We start from the raw sequence: 25,867 nt of genomic DNA, 5'->3' as shown, positions 1-25,867 counted from the left end.
CCAAACTGTGGATCTCCAGTCATATTCTGAGATGAGCCAGGGATCTCTTTTGCTGTATGGCGAAATTTTTCCTTGATTTTGAAACTGATGAGGAGCCTAAAGCGTGGTGTTTTTTCATGTTTTCTCTTTCATGGTAGTCACCTGTTGATCTTAATCAAAACGTGTGACTTACTTAATTATATTGGTGTTTAATAGATTTTGCTATGTCGGTTTGTTTTTCATGACAATTTATAGCTCTTGAATAATGTATGCCCTAAGAACAGCAAAGTACTGAAGCTTTGACCTTTGAGGTAGATAATACATCCTCAATTTTCTTATTATGTTATTAGTTGCAGTTGATTTTATCTTGTTATTAAGTCAGTTTGTTTATTTGTGCTCATTTGGGTGAAATGAAAATCCTCATATTTGACAATCACACTTTAAATTCAGCACACAGTAGATGTTAAATGGTTGCCAGAAGTTCATCTCCTGCTATTTGATTTTTTACATATATCCTGTACACTTCATATTCAGCATTATGTTACACCCAAAATTGAGAAATGGTGGGAAAGGCATTTCTGTACCGTAAAAGAAGTTACTCAAGCTACTTATTTGAAATTGAAAGGAAGTGCATAGAACCGTGTAAGTGTTCCTGGAAAGTTCTTATACAAAAAGTAAGTGTTGGTGATGCAGTGAATCATTGCTGGAGAAGAAAAGAATATGAAAGTGCTTCCTGGTGGCATTTTGTACATGAGAGATGTTTTTCCCCCTCTCTTCATAGACGGTTGTTATGTTATGCCCTATTTTTTATGTTTTTGCTTCCAAGGAGTGTTTGTTTTAGTGCAAAGATTGATATTACTTAATGTTGTCTGTGTAGAGTGTTAATGTAATTATGTTTGTTTAGTATAAAGTACTAAATTTTCACACCTTTGCTTCTTATTTATTATTTTTTATTATTTACAGTTTCTGCAACTGCTTTTTACAAAGCACAGCCGGTTATAGAGTTCATGTGCGAGGTCCTGGACATACGGGATATAAATGAGCAGCGTAAACCACTGACAGACTCTCAACGTGTTAAATTCACAAAAGAAATAAAAGGTTTGAAAATTGAAATAACTCATTGTGGAACAATGCGACGGAAATACAGAGTCTGTAATGTTACAAGGAGGCCAGCACAGATGCAATCGTAAGTGTACAGTAACTCAAGTCTCTTTATTTGTGTGATGTGTGGCTATTTCTATCAGGTCATCACGTACTGTTTTTTTTGCCTTTAAATTTTACAGATATTTAAGTCTTAAGCTAGTCTCCATTGAAATTGTCGCTTACTGATTTTGTAAAGTAATTGCAGAACCAGTTTTAGCCAGAAAACTCCATCCACTTTTTTAACAAGTCAATGAAATAAATGAATATTTGAAAAATAAGTGACACATTGCAGTTTTCTGTATGTATATTGACTACAGAGCCACAGATTTTAGAATGTCTGTAATGAATAAGCATACAAGGGAACTGCACCTGCTGATCATCATTGATCTCATCAAAATTTAAGGTATATGTAAGGCTTGGCCATAAATGAAAGTGACTGAAGTGGGAGCTTCAGATGGCTAAGTATTAAGGAAAAAGTAGCACTTTTGGCACAAGTCATGTGAGGCATGAGTCATTTATATTCCTGTTTTCCAGGGAGACCTTGTGGGATTGTGTGCCTAGGCAGAAACATTTTTAAATTTTCTGTTTTTTGTTACTTACACTGAAAATAAACAGAAATAATGTTCAAATATATTCATTAATACTTTCACAAAAGGCATGAAAGGGAAAGCTGAAAGAAGATTTGGGATTTAAAAAAATTTTCAAGCTAGGATTACACTCAAATGTACTCCGCTCTTGCAATCCTGCGACGTCTGTTTCTGTCATAAGTTAAAGAATTTGATCAAAAAGCTTATGACTGCTCTTGTCTCATTCATAGAGAGAAAAAGCGAGCACATCCCAAGAAGACTGCTTTAGAATACGTTAAATTGTACATCATCAGCTATCCTCGCCATTGTTTGGCAAAATGATGTGGTAAGCATGGTTTGCTGCCAAACTGTGTAATAACAGAGAACCTTTTATGAATGTAAACAGCATTTTGTTTTTCTATATGATACTTGGAAACAAAAATGTAATTGTAAAACCGGTCATTATAACATGTGCAATACGCCGAGAAAATTACTGGATTTTATTTTTATCATGAATATCGCCTCAGCATGTGTAAATTACCAACTGTAAAATAATAAAAGTATCTAATTTTATTTGTATGCCCTACAATCTCTCCCTGGAAATTTATTTATATTCCTAAATTTTCCTTTGCCATTCCTTTTCATGCATTTTATGAAAATCTTAATAAATGCACAATATTGAGCATTAATTCAGTTTATTTGCAGTGTATGTAATGTAAAAATTGAAAGTAATGAAAGAAAAGGAAAAGTTTCTGCATAGAGACTCAAACTCATGACCCTTGGATTACCATTCTGTACTTTTACCACTGTACCAGCCACTGCCTGGAAGCTAGGCTAAAATAAATGACTCGTGTCTGGCTTGACCCGCACCAGAAAATACTGTTTTCTAAATGCATGATTGTCTGGAGCTTCCACTTCTGTCACTTTAATTTCTGGCAAAGCCCTGGACAGACTGTAAATTTGGGCAAAATCGGCGATGGAGAGTAGGCGCGGTCCCCTTGTTAGTCTTGTCCATGTTTAGGAGTGCTTCATCACTCATTCTACTTCATATTTGAGTTTTGTAAAAGGTGATTGTGCATCAGACCATCATTACTGCCTTTTATCAAGTGCTAGCTGACAAAGCCGTCATTGCCTGAGTATCCATTTTGCCAATTTATTTTTGGAAATGAAACAAAAAATGCACTGTCTTTGTAGTGTGCACTTTCCGTACTCTGGGTGCAGCTGGTTTGCATGTTTAGAATGCAATTTTGTAAATATCTCTGTGGCAACACCTCTTCGTAGCTCCATAGATGGCTGTCGTTTTCACCTAAAGCCGTTTGTGGTTTGCCGTTGAAAGCTGAAGGCTGTCAAAAGCGCTGCCAGGTGTTGGAGATTTCTTTAAGCCGACTCGACTGTAGAAGTAGTGAAGGATGCGTGTATTAATCTTTATGCAGGATGTTGTATTTTTTTCCCATGTACCTCAGTGTTTATGATATCAAACAATGGAAAATCCAGGATGAATTTAACAGTATTATGAAAGAAGTAGTTGCTACTCGCCATATAGTGGAGATACTGAGTTGCAGATAGGCACAACATAAAGACCTTTTGGCCAAATGACACACACACACACACACACACACACACACACACACACACACACTCGACCATGGTCCATGGCAGCTGAAGCCACAGTACAAGCAGCAGCAGCAGCAGTGCATGATGAGAGACGCAACTGGGTGGTGGTAAACAGGAGGGTGGGGAGGGGGAGGGATAGCAGCCATTATTGTCTCCAGGCTCCAGTGGCCGGAGACAGTAACCGTGCATATGTGTGTGTGTGTGTGTGTTTGTGTTTTTGTGTGTGTGTGTGTGTGTGTGTGTGTGTGTGTGTGTGTGTGTGTTTGTGCTAAGTTTGTGTGAATGTCTGTGTGTTTTCTATTTTAGGAGGAGGACTTTGTCAGAAGGCTTAGTATTTTAACAGTAGTTTTCATTGTGTCTGTCTGCGACTGAATAATTCCTCTGTGTGGCGAGTAGCCACCTATCCTTTCCATGTTGTTACAATTAGCAGTATCACATACGGGCAGGGACCCAGCTGCGTCATCTTCTGTTAAGTTTTTATGGCACAGAAATGAATTGCTATTGATGTACACGAATCGTCGGAGGCCTTTCTTTCATTTGTTTTCCTAAGTTAACATTGTAACATGTAGCAGGAACTGTAGCTCAGTCCACCACATATTAAAAATTGTGAATCATGTGTTTTGCTAGTTCAAATTTTATAACTTCAATGTTTTTCCCTTTTGCATAGGTTTCCACTGCAGCTAGAGAATGGTCAGACAGTTGAGTGTACTGTAGCTAAATATTTTCTTGATAAATATAAAATGAAGCTAAGGTACCCCCACCTGCCTTGTCTACAGGTCGGACAGGAGCATAAACATACATACTTGCCACTGGAGGTAAGTGTCTTTATAGTAACTCTTTTTGTTTAACTGTAACGCTTAGTCTACCAGGTCATTTTGTTTTGCTACACTGTCCCAGGTGCAGTCTGACAGACTGCTGTATTTAAATAGCCATGAAAATTGCATTCAGTAATTTAATTGAAACAGTGTAGTTTTTTTATATGAAATGTTACATTAATATCGCACAAAAAATATATCCAAATAAATTTTAAAGTTTATTTTTTTTAAAAAAAGTGCATTTAAACCAAAAACTCCACAAAATGAAAATAATACTGCACGATGGTGGTAATGCTATGAAAACTCAAATACCTTGCACTCTAAATTTTACTGTTTGCTGTATTTTTATTGTTTTAACAGTAAAAACCTTCCATAAAACATTCAAAAAATTAAAATTATGTCAGTACTTTTCAGGTTTTTAGGTTCCTTCTCAGAAGTTTTCTATACATTTGCTGAAAATTTTTGTAGAGATGTCAAGTTAGATTGGCTTCTTGCAACAATGACTAATATAAAGCATCTTTTTCTTCTTTTTTGGATCACAGATGGAACATATGCATTTTCCCAGTCTTTCTACAGTGACTTTTATTCGTGGTTCTGCTACACCCAAAACGTGGTGAATGGTTGCACGAAATTCACAAAGTATGTGGCAGTTGTTGACCTGCTTTTTATCTTTGATGTTGTCAATGAGTTTGCAAGCTTCTTTAAAAAATTAAAGTGGCTCAACAGATTATCGTCTTTATAGGAATTGAAAAGGATAAACGCATTTACCCCACTTATGTCCAACATGTGGAAAAATAATGCCATTGACCATCATTGGAAGAGGCTTCGACAGCTAGCGATATTGTTTCAATGAAATACTGTGTGGTTATAATTAAACTTTCCCTATTTAACACATTATAATATGGAAACTAACTTCCTTACGAGTACCAAACTTTGTACCATTGATGTCCAGAGTATGGTGTGCATGATTTCCATGCAGCACAGTGCTACTGTCCAGTTCCAACTATGGCTATCAGCTGCTGTGATCAGTCATCATGATTCATGGTCTCACACATGTGACCAGTCACAGTGCATTTGTTGATGATGTGTCAACATGAGCTTGGACAAAAGGAGCAGGGCATTATTGTTGAAACCTTGTTACATATTGTTGTTGTTGTTGTTGTGGTCTTCAGTACAGAGACTGGTTTGATGCAGCTCCCCATGCTACTCTATCCTGTGCAAGCTTCTTCATCTCCCAGTAGCTGCTGCACCCTACATCTTTCTGAATCTGCTTAGTGTATTCATCTCTTGGTCTACCTCTATGATTTTTACCCTCGACGCTGCCCTCCAATACTAAATTGGTGATCCCTTGATGCCTCAGAACATGTCCTACCAACTGATCCCTTCTTCTGGTCAAGTTGTGCCACAAACTCCTCTCCTCCCCAATTGTATTCAATACCTCCTCATTAGTTATGTGATCGACCCATCTAATCTTCAGCACTCTTCTGTAGTACCACATTTTGAAAGCTTCTATTCTCTTTGTGTCTAAACTATTTATCGTCCATGTTTCACTTCCATACATGGCTACACTCCGTACAAATACTATCAGAAATGACTTCCTGACACTTAAATCAATACTCGATGTTAACAAATTTCTCTTCTTCAGAAACGCTTTCCTTGCCATTGCCAGTCTAAATTTTATATCCTCTCTACTTCGACCATCATCAGTTATTTTGCTCCCCAAATACACTCCTGGAAATTGAAATAAGAACACCGTGAATTCATTGTCCCAGGAAGGGGAAACTTTATTGACACATTCCTGGGGTCAGATACATCACATGATCACACTGACAGAACCACAGGCACATAGACACAGGCAACAGAGCATGCACAATGTCGGCACTAGTACAGTGTATATCCACCTTTCGCAGCAATGCAGGCTGCTATTCTCCCATGGAGAGGATCATAGAGATGCTGGATGTAGTCCTGTGGAACGGCTTGCCATGCCATTTCCACCTGGCGCCTCAGTTGGACCAGCGTTCGTGCTGGACGTGTAGACCGCGTGAGATGACGCTTCATCCAGTCCCAAACATGCTCAATGGGGGACAGATCCGGAAATCTTGCTGGCCAGGGTAGTTGACTTACACCTTCTAGAGCACATTGGGTGGCACGGGATACATGCGGACGTGCATTGTCCTGTTGGAACAGCAAGTTCCCTTGCCGGTCTAGGAATGGTAGAACGATGGGTTCGATGACGGTTTGGATGTACCGTGCACTATTCAGTGTCCCCTCGACGATCACCAGTGGTGTACGGCCAGTGTAGGAGATCGCTCGCCACACCATGACGCCGGGTGTTGGCCCTGTGTGCCTCGGTCGTATGCAGTCCTGATTGTGGCGCTCACCTGCACGGCGCCAAACACGCATACGACCATCATTGGCACCAAGGCAGAAGCGACTCTCATCGCTGAAGACGACACGTCTCCATTCGTCCCTCCATTCACGCCTGTCGCGACACCACTGGAGGCGGGCTGCACGATGTTGGGGCGTGAGCGGAAGACGGCCTAACGGTGTGCGGGACCGTAGCCCAGCTTCATGGAGACGGTTGCGAATGGTCCTCGCCGATACCCCAGGAGCAACAGTGTCCCTAATTTGCTGGGAAGTGGCGGAGCGGTCCCCTACGGCACTGCGTAGGATCCTACGGTCTTGGCGTGTATCCGTGCGTCGATGCGGTCCGGTCCCAGGCCGACGGGCACGTGCACCTTCCGCCGACCACTGGCGACAACATCGATGTACTGTGGAGACCTCACGCCCCACGTGTTGAGCAATTCGGGGGTACGTCCACCCGGCCTCCCGCATGCCCACTATACGCCCTCGCTCAAAGTCCGTCAACTGCACATACGGTTCACGTCCACGCTGTCGGGGCATGCTACCAGTGTTAAAGACTGCGATGGAGCTCCGTATGCCACGGCAAACAGGCTGACACTGACGGCGGCGGTGCACAAATGCTGCGCAGCTAGCGCCATTCGACGGCCAACACCGCGGTTCCTGGTGTGTCCGCTGTGCCGTGCGTGTGATCATTGCTTGTACAGCCCTCTCGCAGTGTCCGGAGCAAGTATGGTGGGTCTGACACACCGGTGTCAATGTGTTCTTTTTTCCATTTCCAGGAGTGTAGCTAAACTCGTCTACTACTTTAATTGTCTCATTTCCTAATCTAATTCCCTGAGCATCACTTGACTTAATTCGACTACATTCCATTATCCTCGTTTTGCTTTTGTTGATGTTCATCTTATATCCTCCTTTCAAGACACTGTCCATTCCGTTCAACTGCTCTTCCAAGTCCTTTGCTGTCTCTGACAGAATTACAATGTCATTGGCAAACCTCAAAGTTTTTATTTCTTCTCCATGGATTTTAATACCTACTCCGAATTTTTCTTTTGTTTCCTTTACTGCTTGCTCAATAAACAGATTGAATAGCATCGGGGAGAGGCTACAACCCTGTCTCACTCCCTTCCCAACCACTGCTTCCCTTTCATGTCCCTTGACTCTCATAACTGCCATCTGGTTTGTGTACAAATTGTAAATAACCTTTCGCTCCCTGTATTTTACCCCTGCCACATTCAGAATTTGAAAGAGAGTATTCCAGTCAACATTGTCAAAAGCTTTCTCTAAGTCTACAAATGCTAGAAACATAGGTTTGCCTTTCCTTAATCTAGCTTCTAAGATAAGTTGTAGAGTCAGTATTGCCTCACGTGTTCCAATATTTCTACGGAATCCAAACTGATCTTCCCCGTGGTCGGCTTCTGCCAGTTTTTCCATTCGTCTGTAAAGAATTCGCGTTAGTATTTTGCAGCTGCGACTTATTAAACTGATAGTTCGGTAATTTTCACATCTGTCAACACCTGCTTTCTTTGGGATTGGAATTATTATATTCTTTTTGAAGTCTGAGGGAATTTCGCCTGTCCCATACATCTTGCTCACCAGATGGTAAGAGATTTGTCAGGACTGGCTCTCCCAAGGCTGTCAGTAGTTCTAATGGAATGTTGTTTACTCCCGGGGCCTTGTTTCGACTTAGGTCTCTCAATGCTCTGTCAAACTCTTCACGCAGTATCATATTTCCAATTTCATCTTCATCTACATTCTCTTCCATTTCCATAATAATATTCTCTAGAACATCGCCCCTCTATAGACCCTCTATATACTCCTTCCACCTTTCTGCTTTCCCTTCTTTACTTAGAACTGGGTTTCCATCTGAGCTCTTGATGTTCATGCAAGTGGTTCTCTTTTCTCCAAAGGTCTCTTTAATTTTCCTGTAGGCAGTATCTATCTTACCCCTAGTGAGATAAGCCTCTACATCCTTACATTTGTCCTCTAGCCATCCCTGCTTAGCCATTTTGCACTTCCTGTCTGTCTCATTTTTTAGACGTTTGTATTCCTCTTTGCCTGCTTTATTTACTGCATTTTTGTATTTTCTCCTTTCATCAATTAAATTCAGCATCTCTTCTGTTACCCAAGGGTTTCTACCAGCCCTCATCTTTTTACTTATTTGATCCTCTGCTGCCTTTTTCCCACATTCCTGTCAATTGTTCCCTTATGCTCTCCCTGAAACTCTGTACAACCTCTGGTTCTTTCAGTTTATCCAGGTCCCATCTCCTTAAATTCCCACCTTTTTGCAGTTTCTTCAGTTTTAATCTACAGTTCATAACCAATAGATTGTGGTCAGAGTCCACATCTGCCCCTGGTTCCTAAATCTCTGTCTTACCATTATATAATCTATCTGATACCTTCTAGTATCTCCAGGGTTCTTCCATGTATACAACCTTCTTTCATGATTCTTGAACCAAGTGTTAGCTATGATTGAGTTATGCTCTGTGCAAAATTCTACCAGGCGGCTTCCTCTTTCATTTCTTAGCCCTAATCCATATTCACCTACTACGTTTCCTTCTCTTCCTTTTCCCACTGTTGAATTCCAATCACCCATGACTATTAAATTTTCATCTCCCTTCACTATCTGAATAATTTCTTTTATCTCATTATACATTTCATCAGTTTCTTCATCATCTGCAGAGCTAGTTGGCATATAAACTTGTACTACTGTAGTAGGCGTGGGCTTCGTGTCTATCTTGGCCACAGTAATGCGTTCACTATGCTGTTTGTACTAGCTTACACGCACTCCTATTTTTTTATTCATTATTACACCTACTCCTGCATTACCCCTGTTTGATTTTGTATATATGCCCCCCATGAACCATGGACCTTGCTGTTGGTGGGGAGGCTTACTTGCCTCAACGATACAGATAACCGTACTGTAGGTGCAACCACAACGGAGGGGTATCTGTTGAGAGGCCAGACAAACATGTGGTTCCTGAAGAGGGGCAGCAGCCTTTTCAGTAGTTGCAGGGGCAGCTTTACTACCCTATAAAAACAAAGATGATGTGACTTACCAAATGAAAGTGTTGGCAGGTCGATAGAAACACAAACACACACATACATACACACAAAATTCTAGCTTTCGCAACAAACGGTTGCTTCGTCAGGAAAGAGGGAAGGAGAGGGAAAGACGAAAGGAAGTGGGTTTTAAGGGAGAGGGTAAGGAGTCATTCCAATCCCGGGAGCGGAAAGACTTACCTTAGGGGAAAAAAGGGATGGGTATACACTCGCGCACACACACACGTATCCATCCACACATATACAGACACCCTTTAAATATGTCTGCTTGTGTCTGTATTGTGTGGATGGATATGTGTGTGTGTGTGTGTGTGTGTGTGTGTGCGCGCGAGTGTATACCCGTCCCTTTTTTCCCCCTAAGGTAAGTCTTTCCGCTCCCGGGATTGGAATGACTCCTTACCCTCTCTCTTAAAAGCCACATCCTTTCGCCTTTCCCTCTCCTTCCTGATGAGGCAACAGTTTGTTGCGAAAGCTTGAATTTTGTGTGTATGTATGTGTCTGTTTGTTTTTCTATCGACCTGCCTGCGCTTTTTTTTAATATATATATATATATATATATATATATATATATATATATATATATATATATATATAGGGAACATATAAATAATAGAGGGAAACATTCCACGTGGACGTGGGAAAAATATATCTAAAAACGAAGACGATGTGACTTAACCGAACGAAAGCGCTGGCAGGTCGATAGACACACAAACATACACACAAAATTCTAGCTTCCATTATGACAGCTGCCACCCATTCCACATCAAACGGTCCCTTTCCTACAGCCTAGGTCTTCGTGGCAAACGAATCTGCTCCAGTCCGGAATCCCTGAACCATTACACCAACAACCTGACAACAGCTTTCGCATCCCGCAACTACCCTCCCGACCTGGTACAGAAGCAAATAACCAGAGCCACTTCCTCATCCCCTCAAACCCAGAATTCCCCACAGAAGAACCACAAAAGTGCCCCACTTGTGACAGGATACTTTCCGGGACTGGACCAGACTCTGAATGTGGCTCTCCAGCAGGGATACGACTTCCTCAAATCCTGCCCTGAAATGAGATCCATTCTTCGTGAAATCCTCCCCACTCCACCAAGAGTGTCTTTCCGCCATCCACCTAACCTTCGTAACATGTTAGTTCATCCCTATGAAATCCCCAAACCACCTTCCCTACCCTCTGGCTCCTATCCTTGTAACCGCGCCCGGTGTAAAACCTGTCCCATGCACCCTCCCACCACCACCTACTCCAGTCCTGTAACCCGGAAGGTGTACACGATCAAAGGCAGAGCCACATGTGAAAGCACCCACGTGATCTTCCAACTGACCTGCCTACACTGTGACGCATTCTATGTGGGAATGACCAGCAACAAACTGTCCATTCACATGAATGGACACAGGCAGACAGTGTTTGTTGGTAATGAGGATCACCCTGTGGCTAAACATGCCTTGGTGCACGGCCAGCACATCTTGGCACAGTGTTACACCGTCCGGGTTATCTGGATACTTCCCACCAACACCAACCTATCCGAACTCCGGAGATGGGAACTTGCACTTCAATATATCCTCTCTTCCGGTTACCCACCAGGCTTCAATCTCCGCTAATTTCAAGTTGCCGCCACTCATACCTCACCTGTCATTCAATATCATCTTTGCCTCTGCACTTCCGCCTCAACTGACTTCTCTGCCCAAATTCTTTGTCTTTAAATATGTCTCCTTGTGTCTGTATATGTGTGGATGGATATGTGCGTGTGTGTGTGTGTGTGTGTGTGTGTGTGTGTGAGTGTATACCCGTCCTTTTTTCCCCCTAAGGTAAGTCTTTCCGCTCCTGGGATTGGAATGACTCCTTACCCTCTCCCTTAAAACCCACTTCCTTTTGTCTTTCCCTCTCCTTCCCTCCTTCCTGGCGAAGCAACCGTTTGTTGCGAAAGCTAGAATTTTGTGTGTATGTTTGTGTTTGTTTGTGTGTCTATCGACCTGCCAGCACTTTCGTTTGGTAAGTCACATCATCTTTGCTGTACTTAGATATTATCGCTAGCTGAAAGGATTTTGGAAGGGTCCTCTTTCTCATCCTGCTGTGCAGGGCATGATGAAGTAGTTCGAATCAACTGGAGAACTGTGTGTTGTTCCGAGAAGAAGCCGACGATCAGTTGCACCTCAGGTGGTTGATGAAGTTGCTGTTGTAATGGCAGACAACGCTGCACGCAATTCCCGATCATCAGGCATTTTGTGTGCTCTGTCACGACAGTTGAACATCCCGTAGTCCACTGTACGGAAGGTACTTCGAACCATTTCCAAATGGTATCTGTATAAGATTCATATCCTACAGCAGCTTGCACCACAGGACGCACGACGCCATGTTGACTTCTCTCATCACTTTTGAAGTTGACGAGGTCTGGCCTTGTACCATCCTATGGACAGGTGAAGCTCATTTTTCTCTGACGGGTGAGGTGAACATACAGAACTGCTGAATGTGGGGATATTCACCTCCAGTCATTATGCATGAAGTTCCTCCGTATGACTGAGCATGTCGCCGTATGTCGCTTCACTGGTACATTCATCATTGGGCCATTCTTTCTTGACCAGGTTGGTGCTGAAGGGCCAAAGAATGCTTTGTGACTGGCCAGCGTTACTGTGATATACTTCGACAGCATGTTATACCTGCCCTACAGCAGTTTTAATGCAAGATGGAGCACCACCGCACAGCACTTGTGAAGTTCACTTGCTTCACTAAATCAAATTTTGAAATGATTGAATTATCAGCCTAGTGTTTCCAAATGCGTGGCCAGCACATCATCTGATCTCATTCCCTGTGATTTCTGGTTGTGGAGATATCTGAAGGACAAGATTTACCAGGGGAACATTCACACATGTGCTGATCTGAAGCGCAGCATATCAAGATAGGTAGCCAACATACTTATGGACATGCTTTTTTCTGCTGTGCAGAATGCAGTCCTGTGCTTTCCGACTCTTCTGGACACTGATGGGCACCATATTGAGTCCCCTTTTAATGGTATGATGTACTGTAGCAGCACATTAAAAGTGTTTCAGTTGAATTGATTTTGCATTATTTTTCTTCTCCGTGTCCTTGATATTAATGCTACCAAGTTCGGTACTAATATGGTAATTAGTTTTTATGTTATAACATGTTAAATATGGAAAGTTAAATTTTAACCACCCAGTATATTTGTAGCAGATGGAGTCTCTACACTCTTTTTTTTGTTCATTACCTTGATCATAGGTTTCTTTTAAGGAATTCGCAGGCAGCAAGACAAATTTGTCTTCACTTTCATTTGTTCCTATTCTGAATTTTCACTATCTAATCCAACATCACTTGGTAAACTGTCCTCAGACCATTTTAAAACGGTCAGTCAGCAGACAAAGATCTGGCTACTGAAGCCATAATGCTAAGTCCCAGGTTCATTCTCAGAGACGGCTGACGCAAAAGAAGCAGTAATAGTATAGGTCAGCTCACAGTCGAGTGCCTATTGACAAATAACTATGGCAGCTTTAGGGATCAACTAGATGAGGCTGCAATTTCCTACCCCACTTCTATGCATTAGCAACGGAGTAACAATAAATTTTAGTGGTCAGTGAGACTGCACCTGGGACGTTAAAGTGTTAAGTTACATGATGCAGTTGTAATGAAAGATGTAGAAAGTTATCATGATTGTTGTCATAAATATGTAAGTAGATCCTGACACAAATTTGTAAAAACTGCGAGTATTTTTTTATGAAGTAAATTGTTTTGATAATAGCAAATTTTTGTAGTAGGGTTACAACACTTATCTTTTCAATAATAGCTTGCTTATGAATGAAGGAAGGAGGGAAATTTTCCTTGCTAAGTGCCCTCTGAGGAGAAGGTAAAATACTTGTGTTATTGAGACTTGGAGACAAGGTATGACAGACTAACTTTTAATTCGTATTGGGATATTATGACACTTGCTAATCCATACAAGAATTTTAAATAAAACAATTATAAATCCAAAGGTTGTTCAGAACAACACAGTGCTTTACTAAGCATGGTCTGTTTTGAGGTGATATGCGGTTGCCGTCCTCTGACTTCTGAACTGACTTGTCCAGCTATTTATAATGGGACCTACAGTTTAACATGGATTCCAAACAATGAAGTAACTCAGCATTTTTCGCATAAACAAACATTGCTGTAGGTGAAAGAAGTGAAAAGTTACAGATGAAAGTCCTAATATTGACCACAGATCGAACCCGAGACATTTATATTTGTGGTCTGACACTTTACCACTCTGTACAGTAACTTATTGACAAAACCTTTGACACTACAGTCCTTACAGCTCTACAATTGTTCTTTCACATATGCAGTACACAGCCCATTAATAAATATTACAACATTGGTGTGTTACATTCATCTAATGACAAATAATAAACCAAAATTTAATGTCATTAAGAAAACACTATTACAAATTAAATCTACCATTCCAGTAATTCTTTTCTCTGATATTCCTGTTGCGTTGTAGATAACTAAAACTTTTCCTGAAGACAAAATAAAATGCAAATTATTCTTTATAATTGAAGGTGAGGCACACCTGAAAGTTCAGTTCACTTGTTTGAATGTAACATACAACCAGTTCACTGTTTTTTCTCCTCATTTTGCAATAAGGGACATCGTCTGGGTTGAAAAGCCCACTGTTGTTATCATATACCGTATTTACTCGTATCTAAGCCGCACCTGAAATTTGAGACTCAAAATTCAAGGGGAGAGAGAAGTTTTAGGCCGCATCTCCAAATCGAAACAAAGTTGGTCCATTGTAATATGAGAGAGAATTTAGGTCGAAGGAATGATAATACACCTACAGTAGTTTGGTTCGAGTCGTAAGCTTAGCAGTTAAGCTTTACCAGGTAGCCATTGCTATGCGTCAGGCGCTCCATCCGTATTTATACGGGTAACCTTCCTTTTTCACATGCTTTGTCTGGTTTGAATTGATTGCTTATTTTTCTTTGATCTGATAAGCGCAGTTTTCTTTGTTATAGGTGTTTACGTCACTCTAAGCTGAAAATGCATTACTGTACTGTGTCATGCATTGTTTGTCGCATTCTGACAGGGCGTGTTTACCGCTTGTCGCTGCTCCCGGCATGGCTTGCTTTTGTGCGCGCTACCGCTGCTTTAAAAAAAAAAAACAGAGAGGAATTGTATCATTAGCGAAACAATGGCAAGAGACTGCTATTTGTTGTTACTTACACTGCTGTTTTCTTTGATAATGATCAACAAGTACTAAATAATAGACTGCGTATGATAGATGTTGTTCTGAACGAGAGTTTAGCGAAAATTTTTCTCCGTTTGAAAATCTTTGCAGGCGTCTCTTTAGTACATTACATTCTGCACAGAAATTAGTCATCTTAGATTTAAAAATCTAGTCAATTGCCGTGCTTCATTTCTGACTGTATCACTTTTAAGCATAAGAATAATACGAATATAAACATGACATGATATGTATATTCTTCCGTGTTTGCTGTTGTCTCACTCTAGTTTTGTGGTTTATTAGGCAGACAGGATTTAAATGAGATAGCAGCAAACACAAAAGAATGCATGGCGAAATGTTTATATTCGTATTATTCTTATGGTAACGAGAATACTGCATGTGATTCACAATTTATAAAAGTTCCTATAAGCAACCATCTCTTCTCACAGATAGGAAAAAATCCAGAACGTAGAGTTGGCCATATTGACAAAGATCCCAAACGGTCTTGCCAGTTGGGTTTTCGTAGTACACTGAAATACTGCTACATTCGAAGATGAACAATACAGAATTTGTATTTACTTCGTTGGATAATGTATGAAAATGCAGTGGTCGAAACTTGGGGCGGAGAAAAAAAGCTCGTCTTCCACCTTTTTTTTTTTTTAATTTATTTACTGACGCAGAGGTTTTGGTGTCAGTATTTATCTTTGTGCCTACAAAGTATGCCTGTGTAGCGCTACATATATTCGACGGCGGAAATAAGTTATGGTGGCACCCACCAACATTTTTCAGAACTTCCGCTTGCTTTGCACTCGATTCTAAGCCGCTGTTTGTGCTCTTGTATTTATCTTCTGTAATTTTCCCAGCTTTGTGTTCTGTTTATTTATAGTGTAATTCCTTTACGTTTGTCGATTTATTATTGGGTGTTGTCGTTTGCATATAACTGTATTCGACAAGAAAGTGCTTTAAATGATAGTCCGTTCAGTATGCGGTTGACACCAGCAGGTGGAATGAGGTAACCGCTGAGCCACACCTTGGGAGTGCTGGTGACCCATAAATGTTAAGAAATTATTGCTTACCCCTAGTACTTTTATTTAGATATAAAGAAAATAGCTATCCAGCTAAAAATAATCTGCAGTTATAAAGAAATCGTATTTTAGAAAGCACTTGCTAGAATGTTTCATGTAAAGATAGAGCTCAATCCTTTATTAAACACGCTGATGTATGCAACAAACTTTTTTCTTCTAGTTGGTGATGTGTTTGAAAGTGTTGCCTTTGTTTACACCATCTCTTCACCCAACTTTTTTTCTGCTTCTTGTTGTTTTGTTGTCAGAAGATAAATTCTTTGTTTGGAGAGGTCTGATGCCATAAAGAAAAAGGAAATGATATGATACACTTCGAAAGTCTTTAAAATACATAGAGTAAGTAATTAAAACTAAAGTGGAATATCATGCTTGTGGAGCAAAGAGTGCTGTTTTGACCTCTTATGTGTGCGTTTGTAAAGCATACTAGAGTTTCTAAGGTAACTCAATCTGTTGCTCATTTATATTGATAAACTCTTCAAACACACAGTTAAACAAGAAACTATTTGTTATGTAGAAACTTATTTTTCACCACCCAAATAAAAGCAAACCTATACGTTTGCTTCTTGACAGCACTCAGGCTACTTTCATAATCTTCTAACAATAATGGCACTTACTCACAAGACTGAATCATTGTTCCGAGTTTACTATTGTCTTTTACCACATCTTGCTTTTAACTGCTGCGGCACAGCATGAATTTGCATTTATGCAGGATGTCTGTGATGATGCCTCCAGCTGTGCAGGGATCATCGATATACACACTGCCTTACCAATGGGACAATCTTTGCCATCTCACTGTAGTGATGGCGGTATCTGAGAGACTGAAGAGCTGATTGTCATTTTCCAGATTGCATTCTGCAGCCTCAGTATACAAACACCAGGCATTATCTTTGTATTATGATAAGTTACCATACACAATCCCAGCCATCCATAGACTTAGCCTGGATTAGCTTTGACTCTCCTCTTCATCCTCCCAACTTAGTCATATTAAATCCGCAGGATAGATGCTTGGGCAAATGCCCACAATTCAGAAATGCCCAGGCATGTATGCATTTTAAGTATTAATTGATAATCGACCTTTAATGAGGTCCTTTCTTGGAGTAGTACAAGAGAGAGAAAGAAAGAAAGAAAGAAAAACAATACTCCAGTTAAAAGGAATTTTTGAGGTATAGTGCAGTTTATATTAAGTAACTGGCCTGTATATAGTATTTTTAGTTATATTACACAACTGCAAAAAGATTAAAAAATTGTTGTCAGTTTCATTATCTTCAGAAGTTGAAGAGTTATAGAGTTCCGACTCAGACTCAGACTCTCCTGAATCTGATTCCTCCCTGAATACTGGATTCCTTTCCATTTTGTCTTTGCTTGGACACTTCAGTATGGACTTTTCCTTGGTACTGACAGGGTTAGGTCATGTTCCTGCTCCATTCATCAACTTCTAGTTATAGGAGAGGTAGGTTAGTTTTGCAGCTGTCTGATGAGATTGTTTCTTGTTCTTCTTCTTCTTTTCCCCTGTGGATCCATCTAAAAGTGCTGAAGGAACACTGTAGCAGTATATGTAACTGGTGGGCCCAGAATTTTTATGGCAATTTCTGCCAATTCACAAATTCATCTTAAACCTTGGCACTACAATAAGGGATGTACACAACAATTATCTTCCTTAGAGTGAGACCCACTCCTTCCCATACAAATTATCTGGATCAAATTCCTTGTTTCTCCCTATAATCAGCCAAGTTCTCTCTAACTTGAATAACATTTCGTCCAGTGTTCTTTGCTGTGCCACAAACAAATCTTATTGCATCAAGTGTCTTGATAGGCTTCAGATTACTACATTGTGCTGCTGGATCAAGTAGATTAGCCGCAAGATGGATAGAAGACACAATGAATTCCTTCCTAGCTTGGAATTTAGATAAGATGGACTTTTCTTCTGCAGATTGCTGTGGAGAGGACATTAGTTTCGCAACGAGAACTTCTACAACTTATTGAAGTTTTTGGTTAAGTTTTTGATTATTTTGAGAACATGAGGCTCATTTAACTCTTAAAGTTGTAATCAAATAAAGAATTGGGTTTCCAGAACTCTCTGCAGGCTGCAGGTATGACTACGTCTCTTCATTTACAACTAAGGTTTATAAGACAACTTAAGCTAATTGCAAAATTTCAAGATGAAAAATATGGCTCCCCCACCTTCTCTGTCGTGAAAACTTCAGTGAAATTATTTTTTTTAACCTAATATTTCATCGAACACTGCTTGTAAAATGTGTCTGGTTTCTTCTGTTTTGACAACCTCTACTGCATTTGCCTTGAAAGTTTTGATTGCTTGATAGTATAAAATATCTGAGTACCAGTTCAATAGGTGAGCTAGGCACCCAAGTGGAACAGTGTGAGGGAACTTATTCTTTGCTAGATTCAGTGCAGTGTCTTGGCATCAATTCTTTGGTATTAAATCTTTTTTATGTTAGTATCCTCATTTTATCATCAGAGCAGTGCAGTTCTACAAAAGTAGATAAAGAAAGGAGCAGAACAGAAAACTATAGTAGGGCTCAGATGTTGCTACGAAAACAGTTTAACGTTTAAGAATACATTTATCATCAAGAAACACATGCCAGCTGTTCAATACATTCAGTAATAATTTTGCTATCAATAATCATTCTTCAGTAATGTGCAGAGATTTGACATTAATTATGAAGAGAGTTACATTACTAAAAAGGACAGTATAAATGATAAGCAGCTGTTAGCAACATGTACTCTTTCTTGGTATATCAAGTTAGAATGCAAGTAAACAAACATGCTTCTCTCTTCTTTCTTTTCATTCATAGTAATAAAGGCAATGAATGATATACGTAGTCTTAAGTGCAAACATTATCAACTTTTAATATCAGAATTATTCATCCCTTATTTTAATTGATACTTTACAAATACCAGCAGTAAAAACTTTAAAAAGTTCTTTTTTTTATAAACACCCAGATTTTTGGCGTTTAAAAGACTTGGTGCAAATTCGGGGGCAAAAGCCCAGATATAAATGTCCTGCCCACTGGGCATTTGTTTTGTGGAGGATACCCTGTACCATTAATAGTCATTTCCATTCCTGTTCCACTCACAGATAGAGTGAGAGAAAAAGACTGTGTATATGCTTTCATATGAGCCCTAATTTCTCGAATCTTATCTTCATGGTCCTTAAGGGCAGTGTATCAGTGTATGTTGATGGCAGTAGAATCGTTCAGCAGTCAGCTCCAAATGCCATTTCTTTAATTTTTCTCAATAGTGGTTCTCAAAAAGAACATTGTCTTCCCTCTAGGGATTCCCATTTGATTTTCCGAAGCATCTCTGAAACACTTAAATTTTGTTCGAACCTACTGGTAACTAATCTAGCAGCCTGGCTCTGAATTGGCTTTGATATCTTCCCTCAATATGAGCTGGTAAGGATCGCAAACACTTGAGCAGTGCTCAAGAATAGATCGTACAATTGTCCTATATGTGATCTCCTTTACAGGTGAACCACTCTTTTCTAAAATTCTCCCAATAAACCGAAGTCGGCCATTTGCCTTCCCTACCACAGTTCTTACGTGCTTGTTCCATTTCATATTGCTTTGCAATGTTAACACCCAGGACAAGCAGGACACTAGTAATACTGTAACCAAATATTACTTTCTTTTTTTCCTACTCATCTGCATTAAGTTACATTTTTCCACAGTTAGAGCTAGTTGCCATTCATCACACCATCAACTAGAAATTTTGTCTAAAGTTGTCTTGTGTCACTCAACTTTGACACCTTACCATGCACCACAGCATCATCAGCATACAACCACCTGCCAAATCATTTATGTGTATAGAGTACGACAGCAGTCTTATCACACTTCCCTGGTGCATTCCTGATGATACCCTTGTTTCATAAACATTTGCCATCGAGGACAACATACAGGGTTCTATTACCTAAGAAATTTTCGAGTTGTGACGTTCGCATGCTTTATTTCTTTGTTGACAGTCCTTGGTGTCGACATACTGTGTTGTTATACTGGCTGAAAAATGGGGGGTTGAAGTTCAACACTGACTACTATAACTGATGTAGCCAACAGTCACACAGTTGCTTTTTACACAGACACTTAAAGAATCCTAGTGGTGGTTCTTCCAAATATTTATAATTAGTACAGAATTTATATTTGTTTATAAGTCAACAATAGAATTTAAGTCATGAAACAATTACTGATTTCACTCTATAACAAAAGATATTAACTAGGAATAGTCAAAATAAATTAGGAAATTGAGTAAATACACAAAACTAAGCACAAAATTAGATCTGGTACTATATTTCTTAAGACTGAGGGCCAACCTTTCTCTTTTATGAAAATGCAAATTATACTCATGTATGTTAATGGTAATTAGTCAAAATTTAAAAAAAAAAAATGAATTAAGAAGGCAGATGGCAAAACAAGGGACGAAGTAAAGAGATCCCAGCTTGATTCGTAACAGTCAGTTGCATATCAGCTAATGTATTCCCTATGCTCATACCTTTGTTAAGAGCCTGAAATGGAGCACCGTATCAAATGCTTTGTGGAAATGTAGAAATTTGGAATCAGCTAGTTGCCCTTCATCCATAGTTATCAATTTATCATATGAGTAAAGGACAAGGTGAGTTCCACACGAGCGATGCTTTCTAAAACCGTGCTAATTTGTGGACATAAGCGTCTCAGTCTCAAGAAAGTTTATAATATTCAGACTGAGAATATGTTGAGAAGGTTTTTGTGGCGCACTGGTTGGTGAAAACAATTGTCTGCCAGGCATCATTTATCCGTATTTGGGAGGGGGGAAGCTTCGGAAGTCAGTTGCAAAAAGGTTGACTAGTGACTACACAAGTGAAATAGCTGTGCCACATTAGACAAGTTTTATGCAGATGACATCACTTCAGACAACCTTGCAATTGCTTTCACAGTCCACACACTACCTCATATTAGTGATAGTAGAACAGATCTTGTCTATAGCATTGAATGGTAAGACTTCATCCTCTTAATAGATTAGTCCCAATTTTCTGTGGTGGCAATCTATTAAGCCTACTCTTAGGTTGTTATCAAGCCCAAGAAAAAATGTAAATTAAATAAATTCAAGTATGATTGTTATCATGTTGTGAAACACAATGCTAATGGTCATCTGAATGTGAAACTATATAATGTGATGTATATTGAAATCTTTGAAGGCACTTGATAAAGAACTCTTCCTCTGAAACTCATTTGTAGATTTGTGATTAACAATTAAGAATAAATGCTGTTGTATGTCACATTATGTTACCAGTTGATGATACTTGCATTTTAATGTGGAAAACATTAAAAACAATAAAGTTGTTCTCAACCTGAAAGCTGGTTTGAACACTGCACTTATTTACTAGGCACAGACCCTGTTGGAAGTGGTATGCTTTTCCTTTCTGAATCATCAAATGAACTTACGCAGTCAGTTATGTTGGAGCCATATTACTTGGACTTCAGCATTGCAAGCATATTTCTGATTGAACTGGTCTTCACAGGGCTGTGGTGTGCCCGAGAGAGCATGAATAAACTTTGTATAGCTTCATGGTAGTTGCAAAAGATGACAGATATTGCCTTGCCTAATGACACAGGTGTGTGCATGGTTCTTACTTCACAAAGTTCCAGTGTGTGCAGGCTTGATGCCTCACACAAACAAACTAACAAGATTTTCGCAACTGCTAGAAAGGTCTACGTGCCTTTTGTGTTGCTCTCAGGGCATGTTCACCTGCATAAAGACAAGTTGGAGATATGCTGGCCACATGAAGCCGAACTGCATGGAAAGTGAGTGGTGGAGAATAAGTGCTGCGAACTCAGCTTTGCCCCATGCATACAGTGCTCTAAAGCACTCTAAACACAATACAACTTACATTTTATCACACATAAACATTATACCGATTGGTAAAATGAATAAGAGGCAGAAATAATCCTGGGGTTGGAGACTGAACACTAGTGCTAAAGATTCATAAACTCATTAAGCTACCAAGTCAGTTGAGACCAAGTGCTAAATCAGTACCTATTTTATAAATCAAATTTTCATGAATCCCATCCTCAATCTTCTCTTCCTCTGCTTTGTTCATTAATTCACCACCACTCCTACCATCACTACTTGTGGTGGTGGTGGTGGTGGTTGTGCTGATCCTACTCCTACTACTACTACTCCTCCTCCTACTACTACTATTACTACACCACCACTACAAATTAGCATTTTACATTGACACATTTTTACACAGTTTATATAATTATTAAGATTTGTAGTTTATTATAGGCAATATGTGATTAAGTATTTTTCTATATTATTTTATTTTCATGGCATGTATAATGAGATATAATATGTGTTGAATTCCAGGCAACTTATGATAGTGTCATTTATTTTTACAAGGTGTGCAATATTGTGGCTGGACAGCGTTGTATCAAGAAGTTGACAGATATGCAGACATCAACTATGATAAAAGCTACAGCGCGTTCTGCTCCCGACCGTGAGCGTGAGATAAACAGCTTGGTGAGGCGAGCTGATTTCAACAATGATGCCTATGTACAGGAATTTGGGCTCACCATCAGCAACAACATGATGGAAGTGCGCGGACGTGTCCTGCCCCCACCCAAACTACAGTATGGTGGCAGGGTTAGTTCGCTCAGCGGACAGGTCTCTCTCAGTTTCATTATATTTTATCTACTACTAAGCATTAATATAAGAATGGAAATTGCTTCATGTTTCTCCCACCTCCTTTCTTCCAGCCATTTCTACTTTCCTTCCCTCACACCCCCTGTTCTCCCTCTCCATCCCTCTCACTTCCTACCCCCCTGCCTCGCACTGACGCCCCCCCTGCCTCGCACTGACGCCCCCCCTGCCTCGCACTGACGCCCCCCCTGCCTCGCACTGACGCCCCGCCTGCCTCGCACTGACACCCCCGCCTGCCTCGCGCTGACGCCCCCCCCCTGCATCGCACCGACGCCCCCCCCCCCCCCCCCGCCTCGCACTGACGCCCCTCGCGTCGCACTGACGCCCCCCCCACCCGTCTCGCACTGACGCCCCCCTATGCCGCACACTGACCCCCCGTCCCGCACACTGACCCCCCGGGCCTCGCACTTGCCCCCCCCCCCACCTCGCACCCTGTGCCACTCACTGACGCCACCCCCCGCCTCGCACTGACTCCCCCCCCGCCTCGCACTGACTCCCCCCCCCCTGCCTCGCACTGACTCTCCCCCCTGCCTCGCACTGACTCTCCCCCCTGCCTCGCACTGACTCTCCCCCCTGCCTCGCACTGACTCTCCCCCCTGCCTCGCACTGACTCTCCCCCCTGCCTCGCACTGACTCCCCCCCCTGCCTCGCACTGACTCCCCCCCCCCTGCCTCGCACTGATTCCCCCCCACGCCGCACTGACTTACCCCCCCCCCCTCGCACTGATTCCCCCCCACCTCGCACTGACTTACCCCCCCCCCCCCCGCCTCGCACTGTAGTCCCCTCCCTCCCACTCTTGCCCCCTCCCTCCCACTCTTGCCCCCTCCCTCCCACTCTTGCCCCCTCCCTCCCACTCTTGCCCCCTCCCTCCCACTCTTGCCCCCTCCCTCCCACTCTTGCCCCCTCCCTCCCACTCTCGCCCCCTCCCTCCCACTCTCGCCCCCTCCCTCCCACTCTTGCCCCCTCCCTCACACTCTTGCGCCCTCCCTCCCACTCTTGCCCCCTCCCTCCCACTCTTGCCCCCTCCCTCCCACTCTTGCCCCCTCCCTCCCACTCTTGCCCCCTCCCTCACACTCTTGAGCCCTCCCTCACACTCTTGCCCCCTCCCTCACACTCTTGCGCCCTCCCTCACAGTCTTGCACCCTCCCTCACACTGTTGCGCCCTCCCTCCCATTCTAGGGCCACTGCTCCCCTCCCCCTAACACTTCCCCACTCCCTCTCCCCTCACTCCTCCCTCTCCCCCCACTCCCCCCTCACCCCCCACTCCCCAAGTCTTCCACTTTCCCCCCTCACCCCCCACTCCTCCCCTCCCCCTTTCCCCTTCTTCTCACCCTCACTTAGCCCTTCCTTCCCCTGCTCTCTCCTCACACAATCCCATTTCCACTCCACCACCCTTCTCCCACACTGCCTGTGGCCTTCTCTGACCCTGCCCTACCCTGCCCATGTACTCCCTCAACTGTGCCTTCAACATCTACCCCCTCCTCCCCCAGATGTATCCTCATAAACATGTGCTCCACCCTGTTACCACTTTACTCCTCTCCCACCCTTGCCCTCCCTCACACCTGTACTCTGTCCGACTGTTCCTCCCACACCCATGTCCTCATCAACACTTGCCTCACCCATTCACCACCTCTCTCCTCCAGCACACATGCCCTCCACCAACTGTGTCCTTCATCCATCCATGTGCTCCCTCACCTGTGTGCTTATGCGGTGCCTCCCTCCAATGCAACCTCTTGCACACACTTCATCTAATTGTCCCCTCCCCCATGCTTCCCTCACCCACCCACACCCTCCCCCATGATTCCCTCACCCACTCATCCATCCTCACACATTTCGGCCTTTATGTGATTTTCTGGAAGAGCGAGCCAATTGGGGAACTGCGCCTGACATGGTGCATAATGTCTATCATGTGCTAACACGTCTAGCGTCCTCTGACGTGAATCTGCACTTCCACTCATTCTCCAGCTGTTGGGGGAGGTCGCCCTCCTGGGTGTGATTTCCGTCCTCTTTGCTGTCGATGATAATTGATTTCTTAGCTCATTTGCACCTGATATCCAGCATGGTAGCCAGTCCATTGTGGTGGGGCCGGCATGTACCCTGTTAGTTGTAACCCCCTGACCACACAGGGATCGCTCTGCTGATACCTGCGCTATTAACTGCCCATGTATGCCAAGGAATATATGCCCATCATCCTGGGGCATCGGGCCTCCCGGCAATGGCCATCCTGCCAGGTGGCCTTTGCTGCGGCTGGGTGGCGCCCATGGGGAGGGTCCCTGGTCGGAGTGGGTGGCATCAGGGCGGATGACATAACATGAAGTGTTGTACGCCATCTCTTGCTGGTGATCAAACACCAGCAGTCTCCAATCGGTCAAAGTCTAGCTTCAGTGCTAAGAAATACGAGCCCAAATCGTTCCTCTCACTGGCCCCACCATGGGAGGAACGCCAGGCTAAGGATGGGAGCAAACTTATCACCCTGGTGCCTTGTATGTACGAGATTTGATTTGGAATCTTTCTTGTCAGTGAAACTTCAGTTTCTTGTGGAGCATTTAGAGGACAAGTTTGGGGAGGTGGAGGGCTTGTCCAAAATGCGGTCAGTGTCAATCTTCATCAAAACAGCATCCTCTGCCCAGTCACAGGCATTACTCGTGTGTGACAAGCTGGGGTACATTTCTGTTTCCATCGCACCCCATAAGAGCTTGAATATAGTCCAGGGTATCATACTTCACAGGGACCTCCTTTCGCAGTCTGACAATGAGCTGCGTGCCAGTGTAGAGTGGTGTGTCCACCGGAGTCCGAGGGATAATCAGGTTGTTACTGGTGCCTTCATCTTGGCCTTCGATGGTGACACATTACCCGAGAAGGTCAAGGTGATGGTCTACAGCTATAATGTAAAACCATATATCCCTCCCCCGATATGGTGCTTTAAGTGCTGGAAGTTCGGCCACATGTCTCCCGCTATACTTCCAATGTCACCTGTCAGGATTGTGGACGTCCTTCACATCCCAGAACTCCCTGTGCCCTGCCCCCCATCTGTATCAACTGCAGAGAGCACCATTCGTCGTGCTCGGCAGACTGCAGGATTCTCCAGAAAGAAACAAAAGTAATGGAATACAAGATCCTGGACCAACTTACCTACATTGAGGCTAAGAGAAAATATGAGAGGCTACATCCTGTGCACATGACGTGAAACTACACAGCTGCTACGACAATGGTTCTACCATCTTCCGTTCCTCCATATACAGTTGGTTCTCAGACTCGACCTGCTCCCTTGATGGAGGGGGGTAATTTCCTTCCCTGTTGCTCGTGCACAACCTGCTTCAGGAGCAACCCCCCCCCCC

General features: G+C 42.3%; 1 protein-coding gene across 2 annotated transcripts in view; it reads left to right on the top strand.

The window, feature by feature from the left end:
* LOC124714218 (protein argonaute-2) overlaps nucleotides 1-25,867 on the top strand; it is a 216,240-nt gene that overhangs the window by 98,259 nt on the left and 92,114 nt on the right. For both annotated transcript variants that reach the window (XM_047243003.1, XM_047243004.1), the window contains exons 6-8: nucleotides 943-1,165; nucleotides 3,970-4,117; nucleotides 22,230-22,493. In XM_047243003.1, coding sequence (XP_047098959.1) covers nucleotides 943-1,165; nucleotides 3,970-4,117; nucleotides 22,230-22,493 — 635 coding nt within the window. The remainder of the gene's footprint in view (nucleotides 1-942; nucleotides 1,166-3,969; nucleotides 4,118-22,229; nucleotides 22,494-25,867) is intronic.

The sequence above is a fragment of the Schistocerca piceifrons genome, chromosome 1 (genome assembly GCF_021461385.2).
Source record: "Schistocerca piceifrons isolate TAMUIC-IGC-003096 chromosome 1, iqSchPice1.1, whole genome shotgun sequence".
In the NCBI taxonomy this organism is placed as follows: domain Eukaryota; kingdom Metazoa; phylum Arthropoda; class Insecta; order Orthoptera; family Acrididae; genus Schistocerca; species Schistocerca piceifrons.
This window is presented reverse-complemented; position numbering and strand designations above follow the sequence as displayed.